The sequence below is a fragment of the Lissotriton helveticus genome, chromosome 2_1 (assembly GCF_964261635.1).
Source record: "Lissotriton helveticus chromosome 2_1, aLisHel1.1, whole genome shotgun sequence".
NCBI classification, from domain to species: Eukaryota; Metazoa; Chordata; class Amphibia; order Caudata; family Salamandridae; genus Lissotriton; species Lissotriton helveticus.
In genome coordinates this window covers 89630838-89651813 of record NC_136059.1, presented here as the reverse complement: position 1 = coordinate 89651813, position 20976 = coordinate 89630838, and the positions used below count along the sequence as shown (strand labels likewise).

At 46.0% G+C, this 20976-nt stretch overlaps 1 protein-coding gene across 2 annotated transcripts in view; it reads left to right on the top strand.

The window, feature by feature from the left end:
• Positions 1–20976, top strand: part of ZNF638 (zinc finger protein 638) — a 985826-nt gene that overhangs the window by 41849 nt on the left and 923001 nt on the right. For both annotated transcript variants that reach the window (XM_078674499.1, XM_078674497.1), the window contains one exon: positions 9061–9122. In XM_078674499.1, the coding sequence (XP_078530625.1) occupies positions 9061–9122 (62 nt within the window). The remainder of the gene's footprint in view (positions 1–9060; positions 9123–20976) is intronic.

Here is a 20976-nt window from a genome sequence, read left to right as displayed (position 1 = left end):
TGCAAATTTGATAGGTTTTAGCCCATTGCTCTCTATACTACAGCAGTTTACATTCGTGTGCCTAGCCTTTATTAGACACTACCTTTGACTCATTGCTGTTGAGGCAGCCTCGCAAGTGTGAAATTGTTTATGCTGTCTTGAATCCTTTAAATGCGTTTTTTCTTGCAGTTATGAGACATTTTTATTTGAAAGTGTTTGTGATTTTCTTTCAGTAAGTTAAAGCACCCAGATGCTTACCACTACCACAAAATGCTTAACAAAGATGCATACCGAGCATCAAAAAGTTGGGTAGCATCTTACTAGTGCAGTAGGAAGGGATTAAGTAAGCAGAATTTGACATGTGAATGTTGGTATTGCTAGGTATTTAATGAGGGCATCAATCTTTTTAAATGCTTATAGCTCTTTGAGCTGCTCCATTTTCTATTTGTGCTATGAATTGAATTTTCTTCGGGGGTAGGCGTTATTAAGGTGTCTGTGTAAGGAAAAAAAACATTTGACCCTTTGTATTGGATCAATAATTTCAGTCGTACTATTGATGGAATCAGAATTCCAAAAATGGGATTATGGCCTTAATCTTTTCAACTAACACTAGTGAATGTTAAGTTATTTACAGTGTAGAGCTGGCAGTAGTGGTTTAAGATTAGACTACTGTCACGTTTTTAAAAAGTATGCATTTGAGCTTGCCAGTGGGCTACTAGAGGAAGTGTTTCCTACAGGAGTCTACATTACTTCCTTTGGGATGTCAATGACCGCTTTCTTAAGCTGCAAGATCTGGTTGCCAATTGTACCAGAGGGAAGTAATGTTTTCTGAAATGGCAGTAACTTACACTGGTTAACACTTTAGAATAAAAACTTAGTGGGCAGCACAATGGACATAATGGGGCCACAAAAGTTATTGCTGTAACTTGCCTATATGTCAGCCTTCCCATCTTTGTATGAGTGCCTAAGTTAGAAAACGTAGTTGAACAATAAACGTGTTAGTAAATTAATCCAGTGTGTGAACTAGCATTTCAAAAGACGAAAGGCCTTGCTTGTAAGTAGGTCACTGCCGTTTGGACACAGTAACTCATACATGCACTCACTCATCTTTGCACTTGTCAATCCATTTATCCAACCACTGACAATCCTATGCAAGAAAGGTATAGGAGTAAAAGTAGAATGAAGAAATGTGGTCGGCATATGCTTGAAATTCTAAAAAAAAAATTGTAAAAACTTAAACCTAGCATTGGGTAGTCAACTAGGAATTAATGTGTAAATGCTGTATCGTCGTTTTAAAATCAAAGCGTTTCCATCACATTTAGATGCAATATGCTGCCAATCTTGGAGTGACTAAACAATGCACATTATCACTTCAAGGTGGCCTTCCATTAAGCATTGCATTGTGCGTCCATTTTGGAATAATAGATTATATATTTCCAATATATTGTATCATTATTCAGGTAAGCAAAGAAGGCAGTCCTGTTGCTTGTATTGGTCAAAGCCATCTTTGAATGGTAAACAATTTCCCTACGGCCAAAGCCATAGTGAATTGGCTGTCTGGCTTGAAAGCAGTGGCATCACAGAGTAAGAGCATTGCAGATCAAATTATTGGCGAGCGAGGAGCACTGGTAGGAACGCTGGCTGCTCCACTCACTTTTTAAAAATTATTTGCAAGTCAAAATTATTCAAAATAGAATCATCACAATATTTAAGAAAAGACAGCACAAAAAATCCATAGTGATAAAAGGTAGTCAACATAATGCAAAGCTAGAAGGATAGATTTACAAAGAAAAATGCAGACTCTATAACTGGATGGATAGATAAGATAAGAATAAAACATTATTCGCTGTTAAAGCTTGAGAATCCAATTGAGATTGATCCAGATCTTATCTAACTTTCTCAGCGAGGAAGGACTTCTGACTTTAGTCAAGGTTAATTCGTACTCCCAAATCTTATGGATAAGGGCACACCATTCAACTGCTTTTTGGGGGAGTCACAGATACCTATGACCTTGCAATACATAGCCGAGCACGAACATCATTGTATAAGCCACTTGATGCCTCACTCATCTCCAATTTAACTCTCGTATTTCTTTAGTAGAGACAACTTGACGTCCCAAGCCAGAAGACATTAACTTAATCACCTCAGCCCAAAATTCTTGTCAAACAGGACATGACCCGAACATGTCCACTATTTCCTCAGCCTGAAAGTTACATTTGGGGCATCGGTCTTATCTGAGGCAATGTTGACTCTGTATATTTTATCCTGGGTATAATACAGAAAGCAGATGGTTTGAAGCTGTTGTAACTTTGTGAATGGAGTGTCTGGAATGATCCAGTATCTCGTGCCATCTGAATTTTTTACACCAGCCGACTCCACTTTGCTGCCAATAAAGCAGTGTCATCCGTAGTATATTGACAAAAGACTTCATACACCACACTGATCAATGGTTCGCTCTGAGCCTTCCATGTCAAGCAAGTATTCACATCCAGAAAGGATATGGTCCCTCACTTGTAAAAACTTAAAAAATTGACAAGGAAGCTCATACATATCTTGTCATGAAAAGAAGCAGAGTCAATTCAGGTCATACAGCTGGCCTAACATCAGAACCCCATCTCATGCCCAAGCCCTACACAGTGAGTCCTGAAAAACTGAGGGAGAAGCAGGATTATCCCAGAGCGGTGTATCTCTGCTTAAAAAAGCTATAGAGTATTTAATACAGATATCCTACCAAATATAAATAATATCCCATATTATTTTAAATCGCACTTTCTTCTAGCAGTTGTGCTCCCCCAGCCTGTAAAGGAAAGACCTAAAGCCGTCCATCTGCTCCACTTCCAAAAAGGAAATGGCTCTGTAAAAGCAGGAAATGTTAAACTAATGAGTAAAGGGCAGAAACTAATGGAAGGGAGACCTAATGTTTCCAAGTCAAGGTACACAGGGAGACGAGATCCAATATTCTTCACCTTCCCAGTGCAGAAAGAATCCAGTTCCTCACTTTCAGGTAGACCTGCACAAGGCGTAATGTGACTGAAGAGATGTCCTCATGCAGGTGTGCCCATGACATGTTCTTGCTTACTGTGCCATCGAAGCCTTTTGAGCTAGGCACACCTTTAGAGTGTATCCAAGTGTCCCTTGGGCCTGAAGTGAACAGCCGTGGGCACAAAGTGTGTCTTTTATTTCCTGTCCAACACCTTACAGAGCATGGCACTAACTCTAGAGGAGGTGGTGTTACCTTACGTGAGTGGTTCTTTCCTTGAGAGGAAGTCATAATTAAATTTTATATGAACAATAAAATAGTCTACTGGTCTTCCAAATGGAGCCCTACTGACTGACGAAACGCTTCACAATCTTGATATGTCTGATTGTTCAAACTGAGGATTATCCTTTTACCCTTGTTCTCCCTCTCGCAAAATCTACTGTGTATGCCACTAACTCCTATAAATCCTTTTGGATCTAGTTTGCCTACTTTAAGGCAAAAAACCACTGCATGGCTTTAGCCATTGCTGGCATTTATTAGCGGTCTGTCAAATAGCCTGTGATGCTGCCTTCTAAAGGTTAAAGCACCATTGGACCCGCTTGGTCTCTTCATCTGTCCTAATCAAAAATCATGTGGAAATGCGGAGTCCTTACTTGTTCCCTCCAGGAGCACCTAAAACCTTTTTTGGAGAGAAGTATTTGAATAATACATTGTGGTGTGGCTTTTTTGTTTATTTTTTTCTGTACTGAAGGTCCCTGTCTTTATTCGATCCTTGTGGTAGCCTAAGCTAAGAGAAAAACCAGCAGAATGCTCCTGGAGATCCACAGATCGGCAAGCCTATTGAGTGCTTTGTCTTTGTTGTTGCGTTAAAGTTTCGAGGGGCAGGAGAGATAAGAATAGAGAGAGACAGAGACCGAGATGGAGTCGGGAACAGCTTTGTGAATGGTAGGATCTTCCAAAAACACATTTAAATACTGGTATGTTTTTCTCTGTTTTGTTAAAGGTATAAAATGTACCCAAATAAGTAGTTTATTTTTTTGAGAATTAAACGCAACACTATTCAACTGTTTAACATATTCTGATCTACTTTAAAATAGACCGTTGAAACCGTATAGTTTGCTCTATGCAGAAAGCTCTCAATCTTCTGTGAGCATCAACGGTGTACGACTTCAGAGCCACTAGACTTAAGTGATTTATGCTGCTGTGGTGTATTCTGCTTAAGCATTTACTTCATATTCCACTTCATTATCAGCAGATTTAAGCGGAAAAAACACATTTCTAGTTCAAACTGAACAAAATTTCGGATGCAAAATTGTAGCTCGTGGTCCAGTGCTGTGGTTCACAAACTGGTCAACTTTTAGTTCATTGCTATATTCAGATGTTAAGCTACCCAGATAGTAATAAACAATCCCAGTTGAAGGACTTCGGATTGATATTTGTCCATCATGAAAAAATGCATATGTTATGTAAACAGTGTGCACATGTTGATTGTTCCTTTGCCAGGTCTTGCTTCATTATTCATGCAAATTTATCTAAAAATAGTCGGTGTTCTCAAATCAGCACTTATTTCACGAAGTATTGAAGAGTAAACCCTAAAGTGAATTCCATTTCTAGAACATGACTTGAAATGCATCATCTGTCACTAGAAGTGTGACCATCTAGGCATCTTTCTTGTTCGATGAGTTAAATACTTGCAGCATTAGTTCATTTTCAGACCATGTTGTATTAATGTTGTGTATTAAAAAAAAAAAAGCTACAGTTGCCTAATGGTCTCAATAGTGCCCATAATTTGCATTTCCTTGCTGCATAATGTAGTTAAACATACTGTATAATGGGGTCCTTCAGTGCTGCATAAATACAGGGGCTCTAGCTATGACATACTTTAGTGCGAATAGTGTATTTGAAGTTCCGGGAGTACCCGACTATTAATAAACAGACAATTTTGTCTTTGTTCAGAACTTTTTAGGAATTTCATGTTTCGCAGAGTGAATGGTGGAAACTAGAATTTTTTCTTCATTTGTTTATTGGCCTCTGGTGTGCAAATCTATTGCGTACATTTTTTGGCCATTTCTTGGATGAGTAGATTTGGACTTCTGGATCTGTTGATCTAATACATATCTTCAGTTTTGTTTAAGTCTTATTTCGGGAGCCACACTTTTGCTTTAGGTATAGGCAATCCAATTTCCAGTTGCAGCAGCAATTGGCACGGTTTGCTCTGAATGACGTCTGACATGTTTAGTATTGGGGAATTCCTGCCCCCTCATGCCTACTCCCCATGTATTTGATTGAACATTGAACAATCTGTTTACCGGAGCTAGGTAAATCCAGAAAAAACCTTGTACATCAAAGCAATATTTACTGCCTAGGTTTTGGGATCCAAGTCTTGTGCTTCTGGTGAGCAGTTCAACTGATAAAACCTCTTCTGTTAATCTTGAGCGACTTATTTTTTGCTCATTGAGTGATATTACTTGTACTTTCAGAACTGGATTTCCATCTTCCAAGTGTGGAGGATCTAGCAGCTTCACAGATAAGAACCCAACCATAAAATATACTCAGTTTTCCTTTGTGTATCTGCCCTTTCGGCTGCTCCACAACTGCTCAGTAGATTATAGGTCATCATCTCTTCAGATGTGCCTGCTGTGCCTACAACACTTAATATACTTGAAACATCCAGGATCATGGTGTCCTTTTTGTTACTATTATTTGATTAATCTAGCCTTGTCTAGATTACCCCACCCCCCCAAAAAATCTCTTAATCTAAGACCCATGGCAGGCACATATTTAGTTTTTGTTCATGTACCGCCAGAACTTTAGCGAAGAGGCACAGCTCTAAACTATGACTTCAAATGTCTGATGAAATTTGGTTGAGCTAGATCAGAGTTTCTCTAATTGTAGAAGTAGGGCTGCTAAATTTCATTCTCTAGTCATATTACTTGGATGACAGTAGTTCCTCTATTATGAGCCCCATCGCCTCGAAGACAAAATTCAACACTTCTGATTAATAGTACCTTATATTTCCCTTTTCTTTTCTTTTACCTTCTTGGACATATCTTTCTTCATGGTATGGTTCTTTGGGTATTTCCATATGTTCAGCTGGGCTGCACTTGACCAACATTAATTCTTCTTACTGCAAGTATATAAAAAAAATAGCTATTTCAGCTGCCATACTGACCTGCCCAGTTGATTATTAATACCTAGTGTGCATACTGGGTAGCGCCTGTGCATTAATGGGATTAACTATATTTTTTCAATTAGTTATTTATTGGAAGGTTGAAATATCTGTGAATACGTTTTAGAGGTTAGGTGAGCAAGTAGAACTCAATGTTTTTGTGATTTTAAAGGGTTTAGTTTGGAAACACTCTGTTGGACGGTTTCACTCGTATCCCAATCTTGTCTACAAAGTGGCATACAAGTAGATCAGTTTTCTCAATATGCTAAATATTCTTGCTTCTCTGTTTAGTCTTACTTACTTGCTTGGGTCTCTCACAACATTTGGAAAGAAATGAGGTTACAATCTAATGGTTATGAATACTAATGAAGATTTCGTATTGGAGAGTTAAAATTTACGTGCATGTAACACCCAATTCTCCATAATGAATATCTTTGTTAAATTCCTAATTGCCGTGCCCTCCCAGGTAGAGCTATTTGAATGAATTTCTTTTTACATCCTTAACTTATCAAAAATGCAGAACCTGGTGCCTTTGTGCTACAGGTTATGGATGGCATGTGCCCTAAAGCAAAGGGGCAGTTTTTGCTCTTATATGCACATAGAAACTTTGAATAGTTTCTTGTTTGTAAACTCTACTTTTCTAGTGATTTTAATTTTTTTCAATTTTACAATAACTAGTGGCACACAACTAAAGCTAACTTTTCTCTTTCTTTGTAGCTGGGGTATGTTTACTTATTTTATTTAAATTTTCAGGATTCATCACATTTGCAGAGCTATTGTATTATGTTTTTAGTAATAGTTGATGAGAGAAACTTGTATTAGAGGGATGCTACTTTTTCATCTCAGCTTAATTAACATTCAAGTTTTAGTTTAATGGTACTTTACATTTAATTTGTCCATTCTAACATTTCCAGTAAAGTGATGTTGAATTTTCCAAGCTATTAGAGCTTTGTGATCGAGAGAACCTCTGCGACGTGGACAACCCATCTGAAAGAAATTGAAAATCCTCACAGGTCCACCCCTCCCAACCCCAGATTGCCAAGAAATCCTCTATACTGTAATTCCCGACCCTGAAATCTTAACTTATGCAAGCACCTTATAGCACCATAAAACTTCGAAGTAGTCCGCAGGGTTTACCCTACCGCCTCAGACGGGCTCTAAAATGCAGCAGCTTTCCCTCTCCTTTCTACAGCAGAAGGATTGCTAGAAGAGTAAATATATCTCGATGCTTAAACCTATCTGTCACAGAAAATGTACATTTGTACTAACACTATCTCGAACTGTAGTGCCTTCATTCAATTAATACTGAAATGTTGGAGAGGACATGGTAATACTAAATTATATTTCTCTTTTGACAGTCACACTCAAATGTCTTTTGGAATGCTCATTTGCCTTACCTTATAGCTACATTTCCTAATCTTCTCCCCGACTCTTCCGAATTTGCTTATGGTCTTGTTTGCTTTTGCCCCCAAATGTTATTGTAATTTAAGTTCTCAACACCTACAGGCCTCACTGACCTTCCCTCTTTCCATTTGGCTGAACAAGTATCAACCAAATGGAAAACTATCATCTCAAATTATTGTTAGTGATGTGACCTAATCTGAAACCATATTGGAAACAGACAATTGGTAGTAGTGTAGTTTAGGTTTCGTTTTTTCGATATAGACCTAGTCTCTTTATCTGGCAGTTGCCTTGGATACAGTGAACCATGATAGCCTCCTTAAAATTCAAGGTGACCGACTAGGTATTCAGGGTGACACACTGGGTGTTGAAGCTTTGCATCACCCTTACCTGCCCTGTCTTAGTCGGATCAAAATCGGATGGTTTCTCCCATTAAAATAGCATAAGTATTATCTTAATGCTCCGTTCTTTTCAGTCTTTATTTGTAGTCCCAAAGTGGTGTCCTAACAAAATGGGCTTCTTTCCCCAGTATACGTATGATGCCCATCTATATAATAAAATTGAATGCTAAAACTAGAACACTGTTACTAATATGAAGTCACGGTGGAACCCACAAGACAGCACTTCTGCTTCTCTGACACGGGTCACAAGCCTACACTGACTTGATAAATGAACATAGGCATTATATCTAAATTGAACACCTCAAGTGTCCATAAGCTGCACACAGAACAAACTATTCTAACTTGAGCTTTCCTAGATTTCTTTGTACGCATCCCCATAGCCTCACGTCCTTTTTTCCAAATAAAGACTTGACTTTTGGGGTCGAGACCATAGTCGTATCACTTAAACAGTGGCAGGATTCTGCTGAGGTTCTTACCTACATGGTGATACTCCTGAACAGGTACCTGTTGCAACAAATCTTCGGACACACCCATATTTTCAAATGCTGCTGCCCAGTCTTTCTCCAGAAATGTGTGAAAAATATGGCATGATTTCCTGGTACACATCCAACTGGCTTTTTAGGCATGACCTTAAAGCATTTTCTTACAAATCTTACATGAACTGCATCCGCTGCCTGTACTGGACTATTCGATACTGCATGCTGAAATCCTGTTACCTGTATTTTGATGCATTAAATCCTGATGAATGTGTAATTTTATTTTTCACTCCTGCACTTCGTGTCATTGGATCATTCAATAATGCACTTTATACCGAGGGTTTTGACCCTCAACCTCAAGAACTAAAATACATTTAATCCCCAGGTTTTTGGTTCCTGCAAATATTTACCTGTTCCTTAATGATCAGATTAGGTTTTAGTAAATCCTCGCCATGTTTAATATGACTTGTAGCTTATTTTCTAGTTAGCAGTTGATTTCAACAAATTAACTTGATTTAATAGTAATGCCTGCTGCAAAAACACAACTGAAACCATGTTTACATTATTTCTGGTTTAAAAGTAGTTTAATTGTTTGCTTGTTAAACTGTGGCACAGCATTAACAGGAAGTATGTGAATGTTGTTTACTTTATCAGGATTGGATTCAACACCAGAACACCACTACTCACATTGAGAGCTGCCGTCAAATACGCAGCAAGTGAGTATTACTTTGCATGCTGTTGCCAAAAATGTTTTACTTCAGTACAATGTGAGGGTCGCAAATGTGGTGGTTGGAAAGATTGAATTTTCGGTTACAGGCCTTTACTGTGGGCTGGCATTATTTAAAAGTTTTATATAGCACTGGCTAGACACGGAGGTATCAGAGCGCTTTACATGAGCATCAGATCTTAGTTACAGGTTACATCGTTACAAAGGTTACACAGTTCTAAGAGCATGGCAACATAGTTACTTGTTAGGTCGAGAAACATTAAGCACAAAATACGTAAGGGGAAAAGAAGGCAAGGTGAGAGATTCAGCGGGGGTTTGGAGTAGGGGAAGTAGACAGATAAAGAAGGTGGGGGAGGGGAGGGTGAGAGACATAGTCTGGGGAGAAGAGGGGAAGGGTGACGGGGACACAAACCGGTAGAAGAGTCAAGGCAACGTCCAAAGTCCAGTAAGCTGTGATCCCAAGGGAAGTGGTATCCCTTCCCTATCTCTATTGCGAAAGGCTCCCTTTACGCAGTTGACTCTCTCAGAGAGGTCTCTGAGACTCCAAGGCCTACAAACTGGACCCTTCCCCAACAAGGGGAGAGGGAGTGCTTTGGCAAGGGGTGCCATACCATGCCTCAAGTGTGAGTGGCTCCCTTTGCACAGTGGACTCACTCAGCGGGTTCGCTGAGACTCCAGAGTATAAATATTGGATCTTTCCCCAACAAGGGGAGAAGGAGTGCTAAGTCAAAGGGCACAACGGACAGGGGGTAGGCAGAGTAGCAGGCAAGGGGAGATATTCAGGGGAGAGAGGATAGGGGCTAGGGAAGAGACAAATAAGGAGAGACTAAAGAAGTCTGCCTAAAGACCGACTGGATAGGTGACGACCAAGGAGGGAATCCAAGGCCCCTCTAGCTAAACCAAGTAGCTCCATCGGGCATGAGACAAAATAGTTCAGTCTCAAATTTGCCATTAAATTGCCTGGCAGTCTACATTTGTATGGGAACGCAACCAAACTCGTATCACCACAAACCTGGAGTATCCATGGGTCTATATTAAATATTCTGTACCCTGCAAAAATCTGCAAGAAACCACACTGTGACCGGCGTCACAAAAAAAGGGAAAAAATCTTAATGAAAATTACGGATACCCATCACTCACCAAACCTGGGGACATGCTTCATCAACTGGGTCTCCTCTTTTTTTAACCACACTGATGGCTGTAAGGGCTACAACCTTATAATGATAGGGAGCCAGAGGATGGATCTTGGGCAGAGCCAGTGTCGCAGTTGCATGTATTGATGGCGTGCCATGCGGAGTAGCGTAAAGTCATAACTGCAGTCATCAAAAGACTTGATTGCTCTCCCTGTAAATAAGTCCCATATGTCCAGGACTGTTTTTGCCGGCGCCGCGACATACGCACTTTGGGTCGGGCATGCTTAGGTAGCCAAGCAAGGTCCCACAGTGGCCGGCACGGTCTTGTGGAACCAATGCTTCCCTCTCCCGCACAACACACTAGGAGATATACCTCAGATGCACTGCCCAATAGTATTCCTGTAGTTTTGGACATGCCAGACCTCCTCCTATCTCGCGGGCGCATCAGAAGCGATTGCGCTACCCCTGGTCGCAGTCCATTCCACACAAACGCAAGTCTCCTTGGAGACACTGAATATCCGCCTGTGGGATTGGGGTCGGCAGTGTCTGTAACAGATAGAGGACCCTCAGTAGAATATTCATCTTAATAATGTTGATGTGTCCCAGCCATGAAATATGGAGGGGTTTCCAACGCTGAAGGTCGGCCAGTACGCAGCAGCGCAGTATCGCCCAGGTTATATGCGACCAGGAAGCGAGTGTGGGGGTAAGTTGGAGCCCCAAGGTACGTAATAGAGATCTCCATCCACTGGAAGGGGGTCAACCCCTGCAGCATTCTGGCCTCCGGAGCCGGTATTTTGTTTTTGAGGGCGAATGATTTTGGAGGGGTTGATCTTGAATCCGGAGACCACTTCAAAGAACTGCAGATTTCTGACCACACATGAAAGCGACACTTGAGGCTGGTTCAGCGTGAGCAGGAGGTCATCCACAAAGCGGTTAGTCCATTGAGTCGGATGCAGGCTATGGGGGCTACATACGCCATGATCTTTGAGGTTAACTCCCATCCCAGGCCTCAACACTGCGAGGAGATAGGACCAGTTTACAAGGTGCGCTAAGCGCCTTACATTGTCCCTGCCCTGCTGGGGACGGATCAGTGATGCCCAGCAAGAAGATCTTGGCATTGGTGTTGAGCAAAGCTATTGGGCGATAAGAACACTGCGCCAGATCCTTACCCGCTTTAAGGATACGGGTAATCTCCGCCATAGCCGTGGTGGGGGTGAGGCTCGTGTCTCCTGTTCCTACAGCTGCGGGAGAAAAACGTGGTAAAAATGTACAGGCAGCCCATCCGACCCTGGGGCTTTACCTAGAGGGAAATTTTCGATGTCTGTACCCAGTTCCTCCATGGTCATGGGGCAATGCAGGGGGATGCGTGGTGTGCGGACAGGGGTTCCCATTCACAAGCAGCTAGGTAGAAATGGAGTCTCGTGGGAGAAGGGTCTTCCCGGGAATACAGCCGCTGGTAATAAGCACAGAATGCCTCCGCTTTATCCTTTTCAGCCGTTGCCCACGTTGCATCGCCTGTCTGAATCTTGGCAATGTGCTCTCTTGCCCACTTTGTGTCCCTCCCCCTCCAATAATATTTCTGCCGCAGAGACAGCAAGGCCCGCTTTTTCTTACATGTGCAATGCGCACGCAACTAGCCACGCAGCTGTGCTAGTTGCCGTTTAGTACGGCGGTTGGGGGCCTCTTTGTCCGTACGCTTTAACAGTTTAATCTCCGCAGAGTTTAGATTCTCTCAGCTTTGCTTCCTGCCTTTGGCAATGGCAGTGGACATTATTATACCCTGGATAGTTGCTTTGAACCCATCCCACAGAGTGCGTTTAAAGAGATCTCAGGGAAGCGTTAAGTTGAAAGTATTCTTTTATACCCTTCCGTATCTCCTCCATGTCAACCGGGTCTCGCAACCGATGTGAAGGTATGTGCCAGTGGGTTGGGCCAGCCAGGCGTCCAGTTCTATTCTCTCATGTGAGCTCCAGGTGCGCATGATCAGATGTCAGAAAGCTCAGCAGTGGAAGCATGTGAGGAGAGATGGCCTGACAAAGGCGAAATCCATATGCGAGTTGGAAGTGTGTACATGTGGGTAGTAGGAGGTAGTACCTGACGTCTGGATGTTTATACTGCCAGGCATCAACTAGGCCCCATCTCTCAATGTCCATTTTAAGATGTGCCGACATTATCCCCATATTTTGATATGTTGCATTGCTCCTATCCATGGTGGGATCCCAAACTAGATTTGAGTCCCCGCATACCACCACATCCCCATACCCCCGTTTGAGTTGTTCAGAGAGTATATGCCGGATGTAGGTGTTTTGGGTGGTGTTTGGGGCATAAACATTGAGGAGTGTCAACTGTCGCTGCCCCCGCAATAGCTGTACTCTCAAGTAGCGACCCTCCCCATCCTGGGACAAATTTGTTAGAGGTGCAATAGCCGGCCTTGCATAGGACTTATACCCCCAGAGTCTTAGAGTCCACATAAGCCCAATAGCGGAGTGGATACTTCGGATGTGCCATGCAGTGCAAGTCTGCCTTCATCAGGTGGGTCTCCTGAAACAGTACGACGTCTGGATCATGGTGCATAATGTACCGCCATATTTGCTTAAGCTTGTTCTGGAAGTTCAAGCATCCGACATTGAGCGAGAGCAATTTAGTGTCCCCTTGAGGTAGGCCGTGGTCAAGGGGGCCAACCCCGTCCGTTATAGAGGGACTAACTGTGCTAAGTTAACGGGGGCAGCACTACAAGCGATAGACACCGTCCCCCTACCAAGCGCCTGCACTCCCACCTCCACAGGGTTGTGTCCTCCATCCAGCTGGACTGCCACCGATGTAGCCCACCCATTTATAGAAAGGGAGCGCCAGTGAACCCGTGGTTCCTGCCCAAGACCACATGTGCCTCACTGCCAATGTTACTAGTGGCATCCCAGTCGATCTGTAGAAACATGAAAGAAAACATAAAAATCAACAGCAGGCCAACTGAGCCCAACAAGTCCTCCTCCTGATGCGGAGATCGGCCCCAAGGCACTCTGGTCCTGCTGGAGGAGTCACCCTGTGTAGGAGTAGGTTCGGGAAGGCGGGTCGTCAAGGGCACAGTTAGTGACTAAGTACTGTCATGGCGGGCCCCGCGCATCCCCGGGGCCCACCAGTTACCTCTCTAGGTCCCTGACCAGGGACCCCTCACCACTCCATCGGATGGCAGTGCCGCTGACTGGTCTAGCTTTGCTCTGTGTGCAGAAGGCCTACCATCTTGATCTGCCGCTTGAGCCCATAAGTTTGCACGTTATTCAGTGGAGCTGTGCCAAGGTGCTGCGGGCGTATGGCATATATTGGAGTTAGTCGCTTCATAGTCTCAGCCTTAGTGTCTCACCCTTTTGTAGAGTCAGTGGTTGAGTTTGCTGGCGAGGGCCCCCCCCGCTGAAGCTACGCAAGTGGTCAATAACATCCTTTCTTGCTTCCTGGGATGATAAGCCGGCTTGTTGCTTATTTTAGCGACGTAGAGGAACCGTGGCCGACCTGGGCTTATGATCATGGCTCAAGGAAGAGGAGCTGCCATCCACCTGGTGGTCATCGGGTATATCCAGTAAGGCCTTGGCCTCCACCAAGGAGTGCAGTGATCAGCGCTTGCCCTCCCACTGAAACAGGAGCGCAAAGGGGTGGCCCCACTGGTAGCAGGCGTCCTGTGCTCTGAGTTTGTCGTAACTGGTTTAAAGTTCTGCCGTTTACCGAGGGTGACAGCGGAGAGGTTCTGATAAAGTTGGATTTCGTGGCTTCCTGAATGATTGCTTCCTTCTATGTGTAAAAGTGCACCCTGGTGAGGCTATACGGGCCACTGTCCTTACAAACCACGCCCTGCAGACTCTGTGGACCCGATCAACGGCAGAGGGCAAAGCATAGTCGTCCCCTCGCACCATCTGTAGGAGTTCAGCACTAAACGCCACGGTCTGTGCCTTCGACCCCAACCGGGGACCCCCTTTATGCCAAAATTGTTGCGGCTCCTATTTTCAAGGTCCTCCTGCTTGGTCTGAAGTTCAATGTGCTAGTCTTTAGTGTACTAGTGCGCCGCAGTAGCATCTCATGGTCTAATGACCGAACATAAACAGTCCGCTCTAGGTCATCCACCTGGTCTCCAACCTCTGTTACCTCCCTTCGAATATTGCGGAGACCAGACTTAAATTCCTCTTTGAGAGCAGAGATGTCTGTACGTATCTCCTGCAAGAACCAGTCCATATAGCCTTGTGTGACCGACGCCGAGGATTCTCCACCCATCTGGGCTGGCGTTGGGGCTGCGGACTGCATCGCCACTTCTGGCTGGGTCCTCTTGCTCCACAGAGTTGTCACTGAGGTCTCCTTACGGGCCTGAGAGCGCGGCATAGCTAGAGTCTAGAGGCGCCGACCTACACAATCTCACACGGGAGGCTGCAATGTAGTTTGTCCATCCAGTGCGCCGCACGGGGTCATGGCTCGGGGAAGTGTCCGTGTAGTGATGTCAGCCACCGATTTCCGCAGCTATGCATGTCCCAGGGCAGAGAGGTGTTGCCTACTCGTGCGATCAAGCAGGCTTACAGATTCAGGCTGGGTGTGGCAAAATCCTAGGTGAACTTATGGTGTCTGTGGGCAGTCTATAGTACCCAGGAGACGATTACGAACCCCAGCCCCAAAATTGTCACTGATGAGCACCCCCTCTGTGTAAATTCAGGCAGGAGCACCAGCCTCGAGCCTTGGAGGGTCGGGTGCGCACTCACCTCCAGGACGCTGCTCCGATGCACTGCTCTATCAGTGCGTTGGTGGATGGCAAGGCTTGCCAACGGTCCCCTCCGCAGCCCCCCCCCAAGTCCCAGGACGAAAGGGAGCACCCGCCTGTACAGGATCGGGTGCAGGTCTCCCCAAAGGAAGCCGCAGAAGTGACCGGAAGGCCTTTAAAGTGCTTTAACACTGCTGGGGCTCTCCAAGTCTGTCCGCTGGCCTCTTAGTCCTTACTCTAAAATGGCGGCCGTCAGTCATCTCTCCGCAGGGTCTCACCGCTGTGCTGTGCCAGGGTTCCGGCCACCCGGGGCGCGACTCTCATGCAGGCAAGTCCTCACTGCCTTAAGTAGCCAAGACCAGCCTCTGACTGGCCGCGGACTCCCCGCAAGCACCCGCCTGAAGATGGCAGCCACCAGCTTCTCCTGCAACTTCTCCAAGCCGCAGGCCCGCGCCCACTGTCCCAGGCGTGGGCAGTCCCCAATGATGTCACAGCAGAATTTGGGAAGCTCCCAGGGCCCAAGGTATAGCTGCCGCTTCCGCAAGCCTGTCCGCGGGCTCAAGCCGACCAGTGTCAAAATGACGACTGACTATCACCGCTGTCCGCCTTTGAGCATCTCAACCGCGCTGTGCGAGGGATCTAGTCAACCGGGGCACGATTCGCTTGCAGGCAAGCACCACTGGCTCCGGAAGCCATGACAAGCCTCGCAGACTCTGCTCCAAAGTTTTTCAATTCGGTATGGCGGGCCCCGGGGAGACGGAACCCTTCCAAAGCACGTCTTACTCCATTGCTCCCGTGACCACTCCCCCATGTTATTGGCTTTAAGGTAAGTATTTGGTAGTGGGAGTTGAGGCACTGGGTGTAGACTTGGGGGTCCCCCACGGTCAAGGATTTTTTTTGTTGAAAATATATTTTTATTGCAGATTTTTTTGAAAACATTTTTATTGCAGATCAACACAGTATACAACTGGTCCGATGAACTTCCCAGCGAACAGAATGTGTAATACGCATGGCATAAAAAATCGCGGCACACAGCCTTTTAGCCCACAACCCGGAGGTCGGGCGGCATAAGTCAGGAAAGTGGTGTGAGCGCTGTATAAGTATACTGTTAATCGGTCAACAAGAATTCCTTGTATCCGCTTTTCTTTTTCTCCCATCCCCCCCAACATACAAACTTGAACAAATCACTGAAAACAAAAGTAAAGTGTCCTTACAGCTACTCTACAATGTCCCATCCCTCGCGGTAGTACAGCTATGCCCCATTCCTAACCAAGCGTACAGTAGGAATTCAATGTAATCGTCATAGAAGCAGAGGTAACCGACATCGTAACACACCCCTACTTCCGATACGTTACTATAGCAATACCCCCCCTCCCTCAGTACCCTCCCCCCCCCCCCCTTAACAATAACAGTGGTGTGGGCATTTGCAGAATCACATCACCCATCGCAACAGTGTTTCAAAGGGCTAGCAAAGCTATGTACTGTTTGTTTTTATTATGTGGATCACTCACTCCCCTTATAATGTTTCATAATCCCCCATGGTCTGAACTAGGCCTTCCCATGCTCTAGCTACCTCTAGCGCTTTTTCGTTGCCTGAACGGGTAGCTTGTCTGAGCCTCACAGCACTTTCGCAGCTGGCCCACTTAGAATTCCATTCGCCAGCGCCCGCCAGAGGGTCCCTCCTTCGCCTTCCAATGCCGGTGATTTCATGCTTGGCCAGCAGTAGCCCCAGATCAATAAACTTGCTGGTGATTTTGGTCTTAGCTGTGTGTGGGAACCAATGCAATAAGCAGGTGGCCATATCGTATTCGAGTTGTCTTATCTGTAACTGCATTCAAATGTTCCCCTATGTCCTCCCAATAACCCTCCATTCCTGGGCATGACCATAGCATATGTTCTAGCTCGACACCTGGGGCACACCGCATTTTGGACCTGGAAATATTTCCGGATCTTCCCTGGGGTCAGATAGGCTCTGTGACATATAAAATACTGAATTTGTTGGAGCAGAGCATTCCTAGTACTCTTCCATGCTCTCTTGATGTGTTCCCATTCAGTATCTGGGATCGGGCGGCCTATGCTCTCTTCCCATTTCGTTTTAAGAGCCTCCAAGGGGCGCAGACCCTCCCGCAGCAGTCGTGCCTGGAGGCATTTTACAGCCTTAACAGCAAGCGTCAACACTGGTTCCGTCCTCCAGTGTTTTTGAATGGCGGACGTGACCGCTGCATGAATCAAGAAGTCCCCTTCTGGGAGCCCATACATATCACACAGTGCTGGAAAAGGCATGAGCTCTCCGTCCAGGTACAAGTCCCCCACCATCTGGACACCCAACTGTTCCCAGTTTGCCAGTGGAGTCCAGTCTCCCCCGTGCGCAGTGCCGTCCGCATGCCCAGCAGAATCTCCGGCGCATATGGGTGATGAACCCCCGCTTTACGTTGGGTTCTATTCCAACAAAGCCGCAGGGTCCGCTCCTCCCCACTCAAATCCCGCAAGTCCAGTTTTTTTTGCAGAACCATGTAGGCCAGGATATGTCGTATCACCTGTCCCCATCCATCTACAGGGCCCGATACTCTCGAGCTATATTCTGTGTTAGGACCTGCAATTGCGCCGCCAGATAGTAAAGCTTAAAATCAGGCACCGCAAGCCAGCCCTCGAGTCTGGGTCTCATCAACTTCGTTAGCGCTACTCGCCTTCTACTGGTGCCCCAGATAAAGACCACTGTCAGCGATCTCAGATCTTTAAATATTCGCGGTGGAATCCATATCGGTAAGATACGGAAATAGTACAGTAGTCTGGGGAGTGCCACCATCTGCCCATTACTGAGAGAGGGAGTGCCGACAAACTCCATACAGCCCCTCAAGGCTCTAATACAACGGCCTATATTACCCTCCAGCAGATCTTTGTCATCATGATAAACCCGAACCCCCAAATAGGTGAGGCATGTAGGTTCCCACGTGATCTCCCCAAGAGATGCGGGAGGAGGCAGTCCCCGGCGAGTCGGGAAAAGGCATGTCTTATTCCAGTTCACTTTGAGTCCGGAGACCGTCCCAAATCGGGACAACATAGATGTAACCCCACGCAGATCGGTCTCGGGATCTCGGAGGAATAAAAGCAAATCGTCTGCATACAGGGATATGTAGTGTGGGTTATTCCGGTGTATCAGCCCTTAATACAACAGTCCCGATCGTGCCTGGACCGCAAGAGGCTCTATCGCCAGCGCAAACAGCAGCGGCGACAACTAGCAGCCCTGCCTTGTCCCTCTCATGATAGGATATTGAGCAGAGATCACCTCGCCCAGTTTTACCCGGGCCGAGGAATACAGCAGTCGTCCATTTCACAAACTGATCACCTTGCCCGAAACGATTCAGGACTCTACGGAGGAAGGCCCATTCCAAACTATCGAACGCCTTCTGTATGTCCACAGAGAGGACTGCTGCAGACCCTGACCCTCCTGGTGTCCTTCCATAACTCTTAAGAAGCGACGAATACTCAAAGCTGTGCACCTTGTGGGGATAAAACCCGCCTGGTCCGTATGAACCAAGGACGTCATATGAGGTAGGAGTCTGGTCGCCAGTATCCGGCTCAATATTTTGTAGTCTACAGTTAGCATGGATAATGGCCGATAGGAGGCCACGTTCACATCCGAGCGTCCCGGTTTCAGGAGGGGAACAATCAGGGCTTCTCGCATCTAGCATGGCAGCTGACCCTCCTTCCCCGCCTCCTGGTATACCTCTAGCAGGCCAGGCGCCAGCGCGTCCATATACTGAACGTAAAATTCGATAGGCAGTCCGTCTGGTCCCGGTGTTTTGTTCCGGGCCATGTGCTTAATAGCCCCACGTATTTCAGCCAATGTGATATCCTGCCCCAACAAATCAGCTTGGTCCTTATCCAGCTGTGGCAGAGGGGTTCCCTCCAAATATTCCTCTGTCTGCCTCCGATCCTTCCCGCCGACTGCTATACAGCGATTCGTAATAATTAGCGAATCGAGACATCATCAGGGCCTGCGAGTGAACCAGCAGGCCATTGTCCAGTTCTATCCTCATGATGGGTCCGCTCCTTGTCACCGGATCAGCCAGTTTGGCCAAGAGCGTGCCAACCTTATCCCCCTCCGCGTGGACTTTCGCCAGATACCCCCTATGGTCAAAGCATCGTAGCCTCTGTCTCCGCTGCTAGCTTTTCCTTGGCCTCCACTAGCTGTCCCTGCAACGCTGGATGCTCCGGTCTACGTTGTTCCAGGTCCCTTAGAACCCTCTCAGCTCTTGCTACGTCATCCAGCACCGCCTTCCTAGTCCCTGAGTACTTTGTAATGCAGACCCCTCTAATGACCACCTTAAAAGCATCCCACTCTATTGCTCTCGTGGTTGCCGTTCCATTGTTCTCCCGGAAATGATGCTCAATACCTTCCCCTACTTCCTCTCGAAACACCTGGTCCTCCAAAGTGTCAGGGCGCAAGCGCCATGTTGGAACTGCCGATCTCGCTCTCTGCCAATTGAGCGACATCAATAGCGGATTATGATCAGAAATAGTTCTGGCAAGGTACTCCGTATATGCCACCACAGGTGCTATCAAAGGAGAACACAAAATAGTATCAATTCGGACATGAAGGTCATGTATGGAGGAAAAGAGTAATCCCTATCATAAGGATGTTGCGCTCGCCACACATCAATCAGCCCCCAACTGTCTTGCCAATCAGATCTAGTCCTAGCCAGTTTTCGAACCGGGGCAGCTGCCAGAGGAGGATGCGATCTATCCATGTCTAGATCTGAAATGGCGTGAAGTCTCCCCCAACACCACCGGGTCAACCAAGAAGGGCGCCAGTACGCCCGACAAGTTGTCAAGAAGCGAGCTTGGTTGACATTAGGGGCGTATGTACTGCACAGCACAATGTCCCTGCCATAGAGCCTACCCTCTACTGCTACGTACCTGCCCTCCTGAACTAACAGCTGCCTGGTGGCCTGAAATGGGACTCCCTCCCTCACCCATATGAGCACCCCTCTAGCATACGCTGAATACGCTGTGCTGAATACCTGACCCCTCCATCTACGCTGCAGCGCTTGGCCTTCAGTCCTAGTAAGATGCGCCTCCTGCAATAGAGCTATGTGTATTCCCCTCCGCAATAGATAAGCATGCACTTTGTGGCGCCTTGTCATAGTATGTAAGCCTCTCACATTCCACGTGATACATTTCAAATCCTAAAGACAAGAATGGGCTTCTCTGGGACTGTGCTTCGTTGGTTCACTTCCTTCCTACACAACAGGTCTCAAATTCAAGAGCAAAAACTTGATGTCTTCCCCAGTACCGGTATCTTTAGGTGTCCCTCAAGGATCCTGCCTATCCCCTACTTTGTTCAACCTAGTTATGGAGCCTCTCACCACCCTGCTACAAGCATCCAATGTACACTTTCACATGTACGCTGATGACACTCAAATATATCTCAAGTTACATTCCCCCAAAGACATCCTGAGTCTGAATTCAACGATCAGAAGCACCCAATCCTGGCTGGCCGAAAACCACCTCAAACTCAATGCTATGAAGACTGACTTCCTCCTAATCTCACCTCCCTCGAAAATATCCTCCGCACAAACATGGCTTAAGCACCTAACAATACTCAATGTCCAACCGACAATCGTGGACTCAGCAAATCCTTAGGCATAACACTTGACACCAACCTCAACATGCAGCAGCATATCAGCAAGGCTACTAAGGGGGCTAACTTCCAAATAAATACCTTGAGGAAACTGAAACCCTTCCTTCCAGCAAAAGACTTCCAAACAGCAGTACAAGCTCTAGTCATCCCTCGCATAGACTACGGCAGCGTGGCCCTCTGCGGCCTCCCCCTAATGACAACTGCACCCCTCAGAGCGTCACTAAATGCGGCAGCGAGACTCATCACTGGATCAAAAAAACACTCGCATATCTCCCCTGACTTCAAATCCTTGAACTGGCTGCCTCTTGAAGGCAGAATACACCTGAAAATTGCC